The sequence below is a fragment of the Mustela erminea genome, chromosome 3, assembly GCF_009829155.1.
Source record: "Mustela erminea isolate mMusErm1 chromosome 3, mMusErm1.Pri, whole genome shotgun sequence".
Classification (NCBI taxonomy): domain Eukaryota; kingdom Metazoa; phylum Chordata; class Mammalia; order Carnivora; family Mustelidae; genus Mustela; species Mustela erminea.
Genome location: NC_045616.1, coordinates 64,891,830 through 64,910,171, shown reverse-complemented (window position 1 = coordinate 64,910,171; position 18,342 = coordinate 64,891,830). Strand labels below are relative to the sequence as shown.

Genomic DNA, 18,342 nt, shown 5'->3' with positions numbered 1-18,342 from the left:
ATCTTTCAAGCCTGAGCTCCAGGGTCACTTACTTCTAGATGCCTTTCCAGATGCCCTTTGTCTGGGTTAGGGATCTCTCTTGTGTAATCCTATGTGTCCAATACACCCTTTTGTTCCTTTCTACAATGTTTAGACTCTAGGAAGTTTTGTTTGAGTTATAATTCATAATACAGTGAAATGGTCACATGTTAACTCCCTTCAGTCTACTTGGTGAAAAGAATATCAAGGCACAGAATATTTCTGTCATTCCAGAAAGCTTCCTTCTACTCCTTTCCAATCAACCCCTACCCCCCAGAAGCAATTACTCCTCCACTTTCCACATCATAGATTAATTTGCTTATTCTAGAATGGAATGGAATCAGACACTATGAACCTTACTTGTGTTTGGCTTTTTTCACTCACAGGTTTCTGAGACACACCCATGGGATTGCTTGAATCTGTAGTTGGTCCCCCTTTACTACCAACCCATCTTGCATTGATGAATTTACCACAGTTCCCTAGTCTTCTGTTGATGGACGCCTGGCTTATTTCTCATTTTTGGCTACTGTGAATAAAGCTGCTGTGAACATTCCTCTACAAAGTTTCTTTTTGGGAATTACGTTCTCATTCCAGTTGTATAAATACCTAGGAGTAGAATTATTTCTAGAATAGATACCTGTTTAACTTCTAAGAAAGTGAAAGCTTTCATGGCGATTATACATACTATAGGCTTCCTGGGTGCTGAGTCAAGGTCTTGGTCACCTTGGTTTCCCTCATGGCCAGCCCATTGCAGAGAACCCACTAAGCACTGAGTACTTGCTGAGTGAAGAAAAAATGGATAAGAAGTTCAAACCAGTTTTCATTCATTTTTTTTTTAAGATTTTATTTATTTATTTAAGAGAGAGAGCACAAGCAGTGGGGAGGGGTAGAGGTAGAGGGGAAAAAGAGAAGCAGACTCCCTGCTGAGTAGGAAGCCCAGTGCAGGGTTCAATCCCAGGAGCTTGAGATCATGACATGAGCCGAAGGCAGACACTGAACTGACTGAGCCACTCAGGTGCCCCTCAAACCAGTTTTCATTCCAACACCCTTTCTACTAATTGACAAACAATGAATGTCCATCAGAGGAATGGAAACTTGATTGACTTAAATGTGGTTTCAGTCCAGGTAGGCACACCCAGGGCAATACAGTGTCATTGCAGGGGCCCAGTATGTGCAGGTAAAGCCAAGTGTGGAGACTGATGGGCAACCATACAAAGGTCCGGATCACTGTAGCTGCCACGCTCACTCCTCAAGTAAGAACTGCTGACACTTCCAGGCAAGGCCCTCTGTAGGCTACTCTTTCAAGCTCCTCCCCCTGCCTGGATTCACCGGCATAGACTCAGAGTTCAGCCAAACTTGACAACTGTCCTTTTTGATAGCATTTTCTCCCCTTTGCAAGTGTTGCAAATTCCACCTGGAATACCTCCATGCGAGGCCATTGCTCTCTGTTGACATCCTGGTCAGACTTCAGGGTTCAGTGAAGACATTGTGTCCTTTCCAAAGTTGTCCTGGCCACCAAGTCTGGAAGCTCACTCTCTGGTGGGTCTGGGAAGTGGTGTTCAGCTGTGGGCTGTATTCATCAGCCACCGAGCAGGATATCTTGCCTTTATTATAGTTCTCTGTGTCTGTATCTTCCAACTATGTGCTAACAGGCTTTGTCAGGATGGTGTGCTTAGTGGCCCTGGTTGTCTGGAAGGAATGAGGGCTGCTGGTCACTAAGGGAGTAGCTGAGGCTACTCTTCATGATCCTTGCTCTTGGTGGCTGATTCCACTAACGAGAACTTGTATGGTAATGCTTTGGCTCCTTCTTTCAAAGAGTTGTTTAGAAAAGAGAGAGTTCTATCCAGAGGAGGAGGATATAATGCACACTTAGGGAAATTAGCTTTCTTTAGGCTCCAGCAAGCACAAATATTAACAGGTAGAGTAGCTTCATATGACATTAGTATTCCTAAGACAATTAAAAACTAATTTTCTTTGGAGGAAGATGGCTCCAATGAATAGAGCAGTTAATCCTCTGACACATATTTTTTTTTTATTGTTGTTTTGGTAAAATCCTTATTTTGTCTCTGTTCTGCAAACTGCCTTCTTTTCTCACTGTACAATTTCTAAAAATATTTAAGTTTAATTTCTAGTAATGTAATATAGTTATCTTTACCCTGGTAACAAACAAATGTGAAAAGAATGCCAAGGGTGTGAAAATCTGTATTGAACAAAACATTTTTTTCTATATATTATTTTTATCTCTATGTATTTCTCTATATTATATTTTTCTATATATATTACTCTTTCTATATTTTTTCTATATATATTCAATATGTTTTAAAATTATCTTTTATGAATGGCATGAACTCAAAGTTGCAGTTGGAAAATATATTTTGGAGGTTGGTTTGTTGGCAAAAGTTATTTTAAACAAATAGAATTACAAAAATAATGTTTCTCATTTCTAAAAGGAAAAAATTTTATGTTTTTATGAAACCTGTAAATACCAATTTCTCAGAACAGAAAAGGCATGTAAGTTGTTTGACATTGCATAATTCTGTAGTTGTTAAAAAAAAAAACACACCTCATTTTTAGACCTTTAAAGAATTGGATACCAGTGTTTTTGAGGTCCAGTAATAATATTAAGAAGTAGTTAAAGCTAGTTAGCTTGGATGTATTTAATTGCTTGTCTTCTGTTTTAATAAGAAACACTGGATCTTGTATGCTCAAGAATTTTAACAGATGCTTTCCCTCAACGGAGTCAGGAAGAAGTAAATGCAGCATTAAAATTCCTAAGTCTAGTTCCTGCATTATTCACCTGGCAGAAAAATGAATTCACTTGTCTCAGCAAAATGAGAGGCATAACTCTTTCAGTGTGGGTAGGGTCATAAAGCAGACAGTTTCCAGAAAGTCAGTCTAATTGGCATGGGGTACGTAGGAATCCATGGTCTTTATATCTTTTAGAGGACGTCAGAGCCATGAAAATAGTGCTGTGTCCCTGAGCTGGAGACCTACATGTCATTTAATTCAGTGCACTCTTAAACAGTTGTTCCTATTTCTTAATAGGGACTCTGGAATTTGCATATCTTAATTTTGATTTAAACATTGAGCTTGACATTTTTTGTCTGTTTGAATGTATTGTGGACAATTTCAAACATGTACATAATTAAACAGGAGTATGACAACCACACAGTGACTGTTACCCAACTTGAAAAACTTAAGTACATATGGCCAGTCGTGTTTCATCCAGCAGCTGAACTCCCAGCACACCCAGTATTATTTGGAAGCAGTATCTAAAAATCATGGGTCAACGTTTATTGATCCATAATATTTCAGTATATATCCATAAAAGACAAGGCTCCCTTTTAAAACTATTATCACACCAAGGGAAAAATGAACAAAACTTCCATAGTATCAACATATGGTCACTATTTAAATTCCTAATTGTTTTCTCTCTCTCCTGTGTGTGTGTGTGTGTGTGTGTGTGTGTGTGTGTATACTTTTCCTAGTTTCTTTTTTTGACTCAGAATCCAAATAAAAACTACATATTATAATTGGTTGCTGTGTATTTTAATGTATTTTTTATTAAAAGTTTTAATTATTAAAAAATTTCAGACTTATAGAAAAAATGCATTTAGCCAATGTTAACCTGTTGCCATCTTTGCTTCAGATATCTTCAACTGCTTTTTAGAATGTTAGATACAATGTTGCTTCTTAGTTTTCCTTTTTTTCCTATTTAGAGCTAACCAATATCATATAATTGGTGCATATTCTTGATTTAGTATGTTCTTACGCTATTACTACATACAGGGTGCATAAATAACTTCTATTTTTTGTTTTTATTTTTCTATATAAATACATAATGTGTATGCCTTTTTGCAACCTTTTTTTTTTTTTCACTAAATGTGCATATTCATATATGTAGCTCAGGTAGGTAATTTTAACTGCTGTATGCTATTCCCTTACAGGAATAAACACCAGTGTGTTCATTACCCTACTCATAAACAGTTAGGATGTTTCAATTTTTTCCTCTTGCAAATGACTCTCAGTAAACATCCTTTTATCCATTCTCTTTGTCAAATCAATGAGAGTTTATTTACATGGTAACACCTAAAAGTGGTCAGGATATCTTTGGTTTTGCTGGGTATCACTGTTTTCTCTCTAAAGTTATATAATTCTCAGCAATATATGTGAGTTTCAGGTTTCCAGAACTTCCCCAACACTCATATTGTTAGGCTTTTAAATTTTGCCAATATCATGGGTATGAAATGGTAACTCACATTTTTTCAATTTGTACTTCCCTAATTACTAGTGAAATTTACCATCTTTTTCTTTTTTAAGATTTTATTTATTTATTTGACAGAGAGAGAGAGATCACAAGTAGGCAGAGAGCCAGGCATAGAGAGAGAGGGGAAGCAGGCTCCCTGCTGGTAGAGAGCCTCATGCGGGGCTCGATCCCAGGACCCTGCGATTGTGACCTGAGCCTAAGACAGAGGTTTAATCCACTGAGCCACGCAGCCGCCCCTTACTATCTTTTTGTATTTATTTGCTTTTTGGGTTTCCTCTTCGGTGAATTGACTATAAAGGTGTTTTTCCTCACAGCAGATTTTGGAATTTCAAGTGTTTAGTCTTATTTATGCACATAAGGCACATTTATTCTTTTCAAATGGGTTCAGTATGTTTTGTACGTTGAGAAACAGTTTTCTGAGAAATCATATTTACAGTTATATATGGATACGTTAAGATTGGAAGAGGACATTTGTGAGAGCTGAGCTCTTTCAAGATGGAGAAAAATCAACCTAGTGTAGAAGCTACTTAAAATAATATTGGTTTTGAGTATTCTGTTCTATCTTTTTGAGTCTTTAACCATCTGGCTTTTTTTTTTTTTAAAGATTTTATTTATTTATTTGACAGAGAGAGATCACAAGTAGGCAGAGAGGCAGGCAGAGAGAGAGGAGGAAGCAGGCTCCCTGCTGAGCAGAGAGCCCGATGCAGGACTCGATCCCAGGACCCTGAGATCATGACCTGAGCCGAAGGCAGCGGCTTAACCCACTGAGCCACCCAGGCGCCCCAACCATCTGGCTTTTTCATCTGCTTATTTTTTCCCTCCTTCCACTATGTCTTCCTCCAAATTTCTGATACCTCTCTGTAACTGACCAATATTAGTTTATACACACATACTCAACACATCCGGTATCTATAAGCTTTATTTCAAATTTCGTTGAAATTTCCCTTCTAGGATCCTCTGTCTGCCTGTTGCAATATGTCCTTGTTGGTCCAGGACTGCTATGCAGGTGTTACCTGGAGCACCGTTCATATGCCTCCTGTGATCGATCTATGTTCTCAGTCACATTTTTTATCTTTTATGACCTGTTCCTTTAATTGCTGGAGCTGACCTCCAAACTTTCCAAGAGAAGTTGTCCTGAAAGCACATTTTCCCCAATTAACTAGTTTGAAAGGTCTTTTTTATCCCATTTTTTTTTGTTACTTTTGTACTTGGGTTTTGTAAGATATCTAAGCTTAGAATTCTAGGTGGAAAATTATTTATTCTCTTTCAGAGTTTTGAAGGATTCTTCTACTTCTCTGGGTTGTTGTGATTGAGAAGTCTTATTTCTAATCTTTTGTGACCTGTTCTTAATTTTGGAAACCTTTAGAATTCTCTTTTTATCCCTTCTTGGATGAATTGTATTATGTGTCTTAGTATGGTCTTTTGTTAAAGCCACTTTTACTGGTTTTTCATTAGGATCTTGCAATCTAGAGATATTTCCTTCAGTTCTGGAAAACTTTCCTTAAAATCTGCTTCCGCTCATTATTATCTTACTAGAACTATTTCTGGTTATAAGTGGGACCTCGTGGGTCCTCTGATTTTTTGCTTTTTCTATTTCCATTTTTTCATGTTTTTGTTCTACTTTCTGGGAGATTTTCTTGTCCTTAACCTCCTACTAGTCCATTATTTTTTTTTAAAGGATTTATTAGAGAGTGTGAGAGTGAATAGGGAGAGGGACAGAGGGAGAGACTTCAAACAGAGCATAATGTGGGGCCTGATGCCATTACCCTGAGCTCATGACCCCAGTTGAAACCAAGAGTTGGAGGCTCAATCGACTGAGCCACCCAGGTGCTCTTGATTTTTTTTTCCTTAATCAGCCAGCATATTCTTAATTTCAAGAAATTTGTTCTCTTATAGTTGTTAGTTTATGGAGTTGTGTTTTTGTTTCGTAGTTGAATGTCTTTTCAATAGTTTTATGAAGATAAGTATGGTTTTTGGAAGTTTTCTTCAGCCTTCTGGGTACATGAGGGTTTTTTTTTTCACCCCTTAAGATTTATTTATTTTAGAGAGAGAGAATGAGTGGGAGGGGAAGAGGGAGAGAGAATGTGAGGCAGACTCTGTTCTGAGCATGGAGCCCGACACAAGGCTCAATCTCACAACCTTGAGATCGTGACCTGAGCTGAAAACAAGAGTTGGGTGCTTAACTGTCACCCAGGTGCACTGCCCCCACCCCGTCCCATATTCTAGAGTTCTGTTTTCAGTTTAGAGTTGTGTCTTTATTTGTATTAGGCTCTCCCTCTCCTATTCCATAATATACCTACCATTGTGGATTGGTATAACAATTGAATGTTTTTGGCTCAAGATCAAATAATATTGTTGGCAGAAAAAGAGGAGCCCTATAATGCACTTCTGCCTTGACTAAACACTTGGTTTGATTCTGCTCAGAAGACAAGGATTAGACTAAATGAAAATTTTTTTTTAAAGATTTTATTTATTTGAGAGAAAGAGAGTATGAGCAGGTGGGAGAGGCAGAAGGAGAGGGAGAAGAACACTCCCTGCTGAGCAAAGAGCCTGATAGGGGACTCCATCCCTGGACCCTGGGATCATGACCTGAGCTGAAGGCAGAGGCTTAACCAACTGAGCCACCCAGGCACCCTAGACTAAATGAAATTTTAAACTACTTTCTACACATAAGAATTCCAAAGTGATGATTCTCAGGACTCTAAGTAGATAAAATTTTTGAATCATATATTAACTAATTCCTTTGACAATATATAAGTATATATTGTCAAAATATATATAGTGCATTATATATATATAATACTTTGATATTAATATACTAGATGCATTTGCTTTCTATTTCTTTTTTTAAATTTTTTTAAAGATTTTATTTACTTATTTGACAGACAGATCACAGGTAGGCAGAGAGGCAGGCAGAGAGAGAAGAGGAAGCAGGCTCTCTGCTGAGCAGAAAGCCAATGCAGGGCTCTATCCCAGAACCCTGGGATCATGACCTGAGCCAAAGGCAGAGGCTTTAACCCACTGAGCCACCCAGGCACCCCTACTTTCTATTTCTTAAATGTACTTTTTAGTTTTAGGTAAACTCAAAGGCTAAAGAATAGAAATCTAAATTCCAAGAGAAACTGGTCAATTTGTTGCCATCCACAAATACATCCAGGGTATAAAAGATATATTCTGAATTATAGTTCACTTAGGAAGTGTAAGATTTTCTAGGCAAAAGCAAAGGACCATGCTTGAATCTGTATCACTTTTTATGAGTAGCTATAAACTCAAATGAACCTCATCTATTTTATGGAATAGATTCATATAAATTGTATATCTTTCTAAATAGTTGTAAACCTAAATACACATACTTGCCAATAACTTGTCATACAGTTGCATTAAAATTGATCAAAACACACTCCACATCCAGAGGAGGATTCTAATTTATTGCCACAGTGTTCCATTTATATCAGATGTACAGAAGCTACACTTGTTGGAATAACAGAGAACGTTTTATAATTTTATAGTCCATGTATATGTAAAGCTATGGACTTTTAAAAATGTGTCATGGGGAGCTCCTGGGTGGCTCAGTCAGTTGAGGGTCTGCTTCAGCTCAGGTCATGATCCCAGGGGCCTGGGATCAAGTCCTGCATTGGACTCCATGCTCAACAGGAAGCCTGCTTCTCCCTCTCCCACTCCCCCTGCTTGTGCTCCCCCTCTCACACTCTCTCTCTGTCAAATAAATAAATAAATAAAGTCTTCTTTTAAAAAAAAGTATCATGGGACATTTCAAATGTACACAAAAGTCGAGTTGTCTAATGAATTCTCAGCTTTAATGATCACCAACACACAGTCAAGCCGATCTTGGTTCATCAGTGCTCTTTTCTCTGTCTCATGTTATCATGAGAGATCCAAGACATCCTATGATTTCATCTTAAAATACTTTAGTCTCTTTCTTTAAAAGACAAGGAGTGTTTTTTTTAAACATCACCACAATATCATAATTACACCTAAAAAATTCTAACAGTTTTGACTCAAAATCATAGTGTCAGTACTTGAATTTCTCCTGTCTCAGTTTTTTCTCCTTGGTTTGTTTGAATTGGGATCCAAATAATTTCACACACTGCATTTGGTTGTATATCCCTCAAATCTCTCTCTCTTTTTTTTTTAAAGATTTTATTTATTTATTTGACAGACAGAGATCACAAGTAGGCAGAGAGGCAGGCAGAGGGAGAGGGAGAAGCAGGCTCCCCACAGAGCAGAGAGCCCGATGCGGGGCTCGATCTCAGGACGCTGAGATCATGACCTGAGCCGAAGGCAGAGGCTTTAACCCTCTGAGCCACCCAGGTACCCCTCAAATCTCTTTTAATCTAAAGTTTCTCTGCCTCTTTTTAAAATAAAGTCTTACAATTTTTGAAAAGACTAAGTTGTTTTATTTGTTGAAAAGACATTTTTTCCAGAAAAAAAATTTTTTTAATGTCCTACCTTCTGAATTTTGCTGATAGCTTTTCTGTAGTGTCACTTAACCTATTCTTCTGCCCCTGTATTTCCTGTAAACTGCATAGTTGGGAATAGGTATTTGATATTTGACTAGATAGAGGCTTTTCTGACACATAAAAATAGTATAGTAGATTTCTTATACTGTACATAATGTACATTTCCTCTTGCATCCTATCATGAGGCTTACCATATGTTTCTCTTTATGATATTAAATTAATCTGTGGATTCAGATATTGTCACCTTGATCCATTCATTATAAGGTTCCCCATCTGCCTTTCTCCTGTTAACTTTAGCAGCCATTGACGATTATTGCCCGGGTCCACCGTCGGACACAATATACAGGGTTAAGAGTTTCCAAATTTGGAAAACCTCACTTATTTTCACCTTCCTGCCCCTGATTTATTCTGGCATCTTGGTCATTGATTGTCTTTTTCTTGGGCTATAATATATTTACCTCTCTCTACTGTACCATTTCCCAAGTTAGTCACATGGAACACAGCACTGCCAAGCACCCCGTGCGAGAAGTCTCCTTGGGTTTGGGGGATGCCACTTCCTCTTTTCCCCTCTCAGAGCCTGTTAACATTCTAAGAAAACTCTAAATAAACTCGATTTACCCAGAGTTGCATCGACTTACCTGACCACTGGATTCTTTCATCATTAATACCTATTAGTATCTTATTTAGAGAAACACTTTGAAATGCCTCCTAAAGAGGGGGAGGTAGTAGCACTTGCCCCATTCCTCCTGGGAGGCTTGCTAATGTGAAAGTCAGAGGAGTCCTTACCGTTGCCACCTTCTGGGGAGAAAGGAGAGCGAGAGCAAGGCAAAGTTCGGATAACAGGCTTGGTGTATTGAAACATGTCTTGTGTTAATATTCATTGTATCAATGGCTCCAGTTGCTTTGTTTCTTGTCAGTGCCACCTATGTAACTCACAGATGATTCCAAGTATGTTAATTACTGATAAGAAAATAAAGTCCAGCTGTAACAGTCACAATTTAAAAGACAGCAGTTTGGTTTTATATGTTACAAATTTCTTCCTGCACCCCACACATGCACAGTCCTCCCAGAGCACTGTTATTTGAGTTCAGATGCAGTATTGGTACATGAGGAGTAGTAAAGGAATCATGACAATAATTGAGATCATTGGCCTCAGATACCAACTCAGGGTTTGTTTTCATGCCAGAGGCTCACGTCCCGTTTGTGGCTCATTATGGAAAGTGGAGTCTGGCAAAATTAGTGACATAGACCAATTTTCCTTTGCTCTGAAGATACCTCAATCTCTGTACAGTAAGTGTTTTCCATTAGAAGAAAAATGCTTTGCATTAAGGATCCTGAGAAAAAATAGTGATTGCCAGTAATGCCATCAGGAAACTATTTTTTAAATGTTTCACAGTATAAGCATGAATCAGTCATTAAGTAGGGAATACAACTTATTTTGCAGACTTGGAACATGAATCAAAAATTTTTTGAGGTGGAGTTATTCTAGGAAAGTGTGAATTTTGATTTTAGGAACAGGCACAAAGGTTATACTAATAAGAAGCACAAGTCAGAACACTTCATTAAAATAAACAAGAACAGAGCCAAGACTCAGAAGATATGAAGCTCTATTTTGTGAGTTTTGTTTGGGAGAATGGGATGGGATGAGACACAGAGAGCCAAGCAAGTCATCGTCTATGATCTCAACAGCAGGTTCAATGTGCTTTTTGTAGCACTGGGGCTGGTGCCTGGCCATTGGCCATACTGTTGAGTTAAAGTCTAGACCTCCACAGTTGATACTTACAATGAAAGTTACACTGGTGCTTTAAAATTTAAATAAAGCTTCAAATTTATCATGATTTAAAGTGCCTTTCCATTCAGAAAATCCAGAAAAGGCAAATATTACATTAATTACATTACATCTAAATGATAGACCCTTGTTGACTTGTCACAAACATTTTCTTCATGACAAGTTACTTTTAAGTTTGCTGTTCATTGAAGGGAAGATCACATGCAGGTTTTGACTGTGGACATTATCTTCTCATTAGGTAGCTTTCCAATACTGTCCTTTGAGGACTCTATGTGGGCTCAGATAGGTTGTTATGACGAATGAAGGAAGAAGGGTGGGGCATATGTCTGGAAATTACCTTAAAAACATTTCTTAGATGCAACTTAAGGTAATAAATTTGCATTTCTTGAGTATAAAGCAGTTAAAAAATACATTCATTTGTTGCTCCCTGAGATTATTACTTGGTGAATCACTAAGCCAAAACACTGATCTATAAATTCTCAGTAGACGAGTTCAAGAGGTCAGAATGATTTCAGTTAAATCCTTCATGAATGGAAGCCCAAAGAGGAGAAATGACTTGCCCAAGGTTATATTTTACCTTGTGGTTTACAGAGTACATTCAACTCTCAGCTTAGGGGGCCTTTCATTCATTTTTAATATGGCACACAGTTGCACTGTACACCTTGAGTTTATAGTCTGGTCTTAAACCAATTATTCAGTTGGTGCAGAATAATTACAATGGTGATGAGCCGATGGAAGGAAGGCTGGTTTTGCTTCTTGCTAGTGTCACCTTTTCAGGAGCTGATTTCTATTTTTGCAAGTTATCCTACACCCCAGATTCTCTTTCTTGATAGTCTAAAATTCCAACAGCAGGTGAGCAAATTGCGAAAATGATATATGCAAATGCCAATCAACAGGTTACATCTGAGGGCTGAAAATAGGGAAATTCAGGCAACAGTCTGGCCTGTGTCTCTCCTTGCATGGTGCTGTGCATGTCCCTTGATTGCCTGGGTGCTTCTTACCTCACCTCACAGGAGAAAAGGAATAGTACCAGTCAAAACGTGGAGACTTAGATTTTTTAAAAACTTCATTAGTAGACTGACTTAGACCCCACAGTGGATCTAAGAAAATTTCTTCTTAAGGATGGAGTTTGTAGGGTATGAAAAAAAGGTAGGAAGCTCTGCACCAAGACTTTATTTCTTCCCTTGGGTTAGCCAGGTCTTGGGGTTTTCTATGTGTTTCAGCTTATTTGTCTTTATTTTAAGGGTAGCAATGTTCCTTCTGTTTAGTTTCCAGAAGAATGGCAAAGATCAAATTGTATCATTTAGGTCAAGTAAGAGGGAAATTTGTATTGTGACACTAGATTGAAAGTTTCCTTGTAGTTTGAAGTTTTGTTTCATTATAATAGCATTTGCTTTATGGCTGACGAAGTTATGTTTCTGTTAAGTTACTATTTCTTTGCTTATTTAAAAAAAATGAGGTATTCTTTATGTTCAGCAATTCATAGGGATTTTGATCACAAAATTGGATGATTTTTATTCTTCAAGAATTCTGTCTTCTTAGTGAGGTTTTATTTTAACAAATGTTTTTTCAGTTTAGGGTTCCCTATAATGATCATATTCCCTGGAGTAAAAAGTGTGGAAAAAGGTGGCTGACCTTGAGAAGTATACAGTTGCTGTGCTGGAGTTCTTTCAGGGTTGAAATGGAATAATAAAATCAGAAGTCATGGAACAGTTTCTAATTTCAAAGAAGATTGTCTGGCCTTGCCTAAATAGTTAAGATGGAAACTAAGGAAGAACACAGAGAAGAAAACTGAGTTCTCCTTCAGGTGATAAACAGCCACAACAACCACCATTCATCCATCTGGGATAGCAACACGAGTCTGTCACTTTAGGGTCCAGAAAGCTGTTTCTCACCTAGAGATGTTCTTCTGTATTTTTATTCTTATCTGAAAAAGTTTTCATTAAATCTCTGTACTCCCCTATGCACAGGAGATTAAACCCCCCCCCACACCCCATTTATTCTTTGTTGTATCTTCCTGAACTAGAACCTACAGCTTAACTTGAGATGATAAGAATTCTGGGGGCGTCTGGGTGGCTCAGTTCGTTAACTGTCTGCCTTCAGCACAGGTCATGATCTCAGGGTCCTGGGATCAAGACCCACATTGGACTGTCTGCTTAGCAGGGAACCTGTTTCTCCTTCTCCCTCTGTCTGCTGCTCCCCCTGTTTGTGCTCTCTTTCTGTGTCAAATAAATAAAATCTTAAAAAATCTTTAAAAAAAAAGAGATAATTCTGATATACACTCGGTTCTTTGGCTCTTTTTGAGCATGCCTTCCCTTGAAACCATTAAGATGACTTGCCTGATCCAGACTCACTATTATTTTGGGTTCTCTACTACATCTTTTACACCCCCAGAGGAAGGGAATGTACATGGATTAAGGGCTTCCACTGTGCCTGGCATGGCCGCATTTGTCACCAATCACCTCTCAACCACCTCATTCAATGGATGGTTGTTCATTCTCCATGTGGTATTTTTTGTAGCCTGGCTGGACCTTCTGTTGGCTAGTAGGCAGCACTGGAATGGCTTACATGAACTGTGCTCCAATCTTCCAGCCTCTGCTATGGAAGTTTTGAGCTGTGAGTGTGTGTGTTTTGGGTTGTGTAATACGAAACACAAGTACTGAAACAGAATATTTGTTGTTAGAGGTTAAATGGCTTTATTCATTCAATGGCTGGGGAAAGCAATTGAAAGCATGAACGTCTGTTGTGACCACAGACAGGCATACTTTGTCTCCAAATATGATAAAATAGCACAGAGGGCATTTTAGATTCATCTGTCTTACCCTCAGAGAGAGAAACCATTGCTGGGGGTGGTGGTTCATATTTACCCTATTAAATACAGGAGGCTTGCAAATTTTATAATAATTGTTGTGCCTGTTTTTAGGAGCTTAGGATGTCTTTCTTAATTTTGTTTTTGCTAAGTGACTCTTCAAAATGTAGTACTTAGGGAGCATAAAGTATTAAACATTCAAGGTCTCTTAATTTAGCCAAGATGGTCAAGCCCTTTTCATGACCATGAGAAATGGGAATCGTGAGAATTGTGATTAGCTGAGCAAATGACAGTGACCTCTGAGTTCAAATCTAGATTAGATCTTAGTTGCATGGTGTTGGGCAAAGAACTGAAGTAGCCTGGGCCTCAGTTTCCCAAGCTGTAAAATGTGGGTTACAACATTTTGAGGCTTAAAGAGTGAGGACAGTAAAAGGCCCAGAAGGTTCTTGTGCCCAGAAAGGCAGAGAATGCTCATTTTCTGGGCACAAGCGTGTAGTTAGAGGCATCTTTGTGAAGTAGTTATATTTTCAGTAGTTAGTGAGTTCCTAGCTCTTAAAGTATAGGATTTGGAATCAGGGTTAATAAAATCAAGTCACCCAAAGGTGAATAAATTTTATTCTTTATGCCCCATTGGCATTTGGAGCTGTGGGCAGAACTGTGGGGTACAGCCTTACCTCCTTCTGCCCTCTCCTCCCCCTGGGGCCCTGGTCCGCTTCAGAGGCACAAGTCAGCTCCGCCAGGTTACTCGTGTTTGCTTTCTGTGCTCTGGCTGTCCTTCTCCCAGTGGCCCTGCCTCTTACTGGGAGAAGTGATGAAAGAAGATGTAGCAAAGGGCATCACATGCCTGAAGATGGAGCCATGTGAGGGCATTTTAGTCCTTATTCCTGCCAGGCCTTGATCCCTGCCTTCTGTAATAGTTAAATACAGAAGTTACAAGTATTTTTTTTTTTTTTGTCATTACAATGCTACCAGTTATGTGTATTCACCTAAATAATAGAGTCCTTCGATAAAATGTGGCAATGATTGTAATGACTTCTGATTAATGACTGACCAAGGAGCAGGTGGGCTCTAGCCATATACATCTTTCTCCCCTGGATTTTTGCTCTGACTGAAGCCAGTTGTTTGTAATTTTGCCATAGAGCTGAGCCTCAGGAAGGGTGGTCAACAGAAGGAGGGAAAAGAAAATAGTTTGCAGCAAGAACCTTTCTTTTCTTCAAATAGGAAACTCTTTCATTGTCCCTTAAACCATATATTATAGGGTATTACCAGAAAAAAGGGAGAATAGAGTATGCCCTGCTGTTGCTAGGTAAGAAAAAAGAAGAAGAAGAAGAAGAAGAAGAAGAAGAAGAAGAAGAAGAAGAAGAAGAAGAAGAAGGAGAAAGAAGAAGGAGGAGGAGGAGGAGGAGGGGGAGAAGAAGCAGCAGCAGCAGGAGCAGCAGCAGCAGCAGCAATAGCCAGCCATAGTTGATATTGGAACAGTTTTCCCTAGGAACCTGGCTACTCTTGCTAAGTGATTTGTATAGTCTCAACAGATTTGCATAATGGTGAAGACTTCAACTCTATTCTCCCTGCCCCTTGCCCACATCAGTACAATCCCAGCTCTATCATATGAGTCTTGAGGTCAGTCCTTGACTTTGAGATATTCTGAGTTAAGGTGCTGTGCAGATGCCTTTAGTTCACTGCCCATTGCTAGAGTGTATACTCTATTCCTAAGACTTTGAACCTGTTTTTAAAAGTCAGTGGGCCCCTTTTTCAGCAGTAGCAATGTTTTACCTACCCACAAATGGTGATATGTCTTTTTGACACTTCACTGGGATTATTTTGTAAAGGTTATTTTTAGCCATAGGAGACATCTGTACATAGAGCCAATCACATCTTAATGATATATTGATTCAATCCTTAGATTTAATTACATTTTGTTCCCTTCTCATTGGACTCGATGGTTATGTCTGTGGCTGACTGTAGGGGCCCTGTATTTCCTAGGTTTTGAGAAAGCTCTGAGTCCTAGCTTCCCCGGCTTTGCAGGCCTCAAGCTGATTCTCCTGACCTGAGTTGTCTGTCTTTTGCAGATTTGGACAACTCTCAGACTGAGTTCCCAACCCCCCATGACTCCAATCCACCTGGCTCTCAGCTGCAGACGTTTATGGCAGAAGCAAAGCTAAATCTACAGACACTGACCAGACAAGATGGGGAAACTGGAGATGGAGCTGAAGAAAATATTGTTTACCTCTAATTGTGTTGTCATAATTTTTCCAGACAAAACCAAACCCTGGCATTGTGTGGAGATTTTTTTTTTTTTCTTTTCCTGATGTTCATGTGACTGTGTCCAAATTGCTTTAAGAGTAATATTTAATATTTCCTGCAAGTTCATTTTTTTGGGGCATGAGTCCAATTAAATTATTGAACACAGTTCTGTTTGTATAATCCTTACCTTATCACACCTAATTTCAGAGTTCTGGAGGAGAAATTCACTTGAATAAGCAGAAATAGTTTCGAAATTGTTAGGACTCTAGAGTAAAATTCCATATTGCATTTTCTACTGGATCATCTGGTTTTGGAATGCATTTTTTAAGATCTAGAGGAAGCAGTTTGGATGGAAAGAGTGATAATCTTGATGGGCAAACTTTCTCAACCACAGCAGGTAATTAGGGAGAGTGGCATCAGGACCCCAAAAGGCAGAGGAGGATGTAGGAAGGGCCTTTTCTTGGCTCGTTTTTTACATGCTAGCTTCTCTTTGGGAAGTCACAGGGCTCGCTCCCTGGGGGTGATCTGTTATTGTCACCATGCAACCAATGTGTCCTGTCTGGGCACCTGTTCCAACTGGGCAACCACTCTGCTACGGACACAATCTGGACTCTTAGAACCTGGGCCATGTGCATTGCAGCCTCAATTTCTTGGTCCTAATGCTGGTTGGTTTTTAAGCCACAGTTGAACATCATCCTTCACCACAGCCCAGAGGCAGAGCCCCAATCAGTCCATTTTGATGTAAATAGTGAGGCTTCATTAGTGCCCTGGTCTCTCAGAGGGGGCCCTGTCTCCACAGGTGCAGGGAGCTAGAACAACTACTGCTTGCTAGGAGGACCTCTGCCCTGCAGTTCTTTAAGGACAAAAACCACTTTCTGGGTGAAGCTTGCTGATTGTATGTGCTTTCTCCCAAGGGAAAGCTCGCATAACTTCAGAGTAATATGGGTCTCTTGTAAGAAAATAAACCAGGAAATGCTTTCAGTTTGTTCTTCAGAAATAATTGTATATGTTTTGGTCTGTGTCAAAAATCTTTCACCTCACTATTTTACTTTGAAATTTGAACACTGTGTAAGACCCTAGTAAAATAGACATTTTACACACAAACACTATCTCCCGTTACTAAACGCGAAGATCAAGGAGTACTAAGGTCACCCAGAACTGCAACACTTACCAGGAGGGGGCTGTGATAGGAAGGGAAGAAATTTCACCCAGATTCCATTGTTTGGCCAGTTGAATCCCCACTTTCTATTTTCCCAGAGCAAGTCGAATTGTAGTTTTTAAAAGAGCCTTTGTTGGGTGTATTCCTGAGTCCTGCTGCTTCTGGCCATTTTGGTCACAATCATAATAACAGATTAAGAGACTAATATTTGAGAATGAATATAGCTTATTAAAATTTTAGTCAGTCACTTCACCTCCAAGCTGAACTCCTAAATTATGAGATGCGTCTTCCATTCCTAAAGGCATCTAAAGAGAAAAGCTCCAACAAAGCTTAGTCCAGAACCCTGTATCCCTTCAATAAGAGCATACTAATATTTCAGTCTAAATCCTTATTCTCATAACTGTAAATATCCTCCCTTTCCCCCTGACATTGGATATGGAAATATCCATATGTGAAAATATGAATAGGTATTCAGAATCCTCACACAGTTCTTTAAAAATACTTGTGCTCAGTTGATTTTCAAGGCCTGCAAACCTTGGGTCTTCGTGAAGCTACCCTGGGGAAGCCTTAACATCTTGTGACTTACCTACAGTCATAGGTTTCTCTTGGTAACTGTCTTATTTAAGATAATGGCTTTTTACCTGAAGCTAAGTTGAAGCTTTCTTGATAACTTCTCCCTTTTCACCTGGTCCTCACTGTGCACTGGGCTCACATCTCAATAGGGTTCTCACTCTGTGGCTCCAACAGAAATTCACCAATCCTAGGAGAACACCACCCTATTTTTCCAACATCATAAATAAGTTTCCTCTAAAGGATCTACTTTTCCCACCAACTGAAGAGTTTCAGGGAAACATTCCTCCTGCCTTCAGAGATGGGTCCTGGAAAGAACAGCAACGCTTTTACTCTGCCCTTTGCAGGCTTCAGGATTGTTGTGCCCCCTCCCTTCCGGCCCAGGCTACCCTGAGCTCCATCAGGACTGCTACATTGCAGGGGTACTGCACCTCTCTTCAGACAACTGGAGCCCTGTTCATTCAGAGAAGGGCAAAAACACTGGCTGCTGAGATGGTCATGGCCATGTGTGTATGCTATGATGGTGTGTAGAGTTATGTAAGGTGGAAAAGGTGAGTGTGACTTAATCTTGCGATGACAGATAAAGGAGTAAAAAGGAGTGTGTATTCCTACCCGTGACTTCGGACTACTTTTCAAACTCAGAACCAACCTGAGGTTCTTAGTGTTCAGCTTTCTCTGCCTTTTTCAGTGAGAGGCTCAGCAGCAGAGAACTTGGTGTTCAGAGCTAGATCTCCCGCTTGCTGTGTGTCTTTGTTGTGTCACTTCACTTCTCTCCGTCTCCGTGTCTTCACCTACTGAAGAGGGATGATTACCTTACTGAACCGTGAGACGTGAATGATTAATCTATGCAACATGCTTAAAACTGAGCCTGGGGCATAGTTGTCAATATATGCTAGCTATTATTAAATCATTAAATAATCTTTTAATAATTGCTAAGCTTGGTGCCAGTCCTCAGGTGGATCATGCCTGCACGGCCAGAAACCGTGAAGAGAGAAGTTGAATGCCTGC

At 39.3% G+C, this 18,342-nt stretch overlaps 1 protein-coding gene across 8 annotated transcripts in view; it reads left to right on the top strand.

Moving 5' to 3' along the window:
- The window catches only part of ARHGEF28 (Rho guanine nucleotide exchange factor 28), a 317,873-nt gene extending 300,921 nt beyond the window's left edge, over window positions 1-16,952 (top strand). For 3 of the 8 annotated variants that reach the window (XM_032335975.1, XM_032335974.1, XM_032335976.1), the window contains one exon: window positions 15,431-16,939. In XM_032335975.1, the coding sequence (XP_032191866.1) occupies window positions 15,431-15,594 (164 nt within the window). In that variant the 3' untranslated portion in view covers window positions 15,595-16,939. Of the gene's footprint in view, window positions 1-15,430 lie in introns of all 8 variants that reach the window. The other 5 variants (XR_004283955.1, XM_032335977.1, XM_032335978.1 and 2 more) reach the window with 5 other exon arrangements.
- Window positions 16,953-18,342: the final 1,390 nt, after the last annotated feature.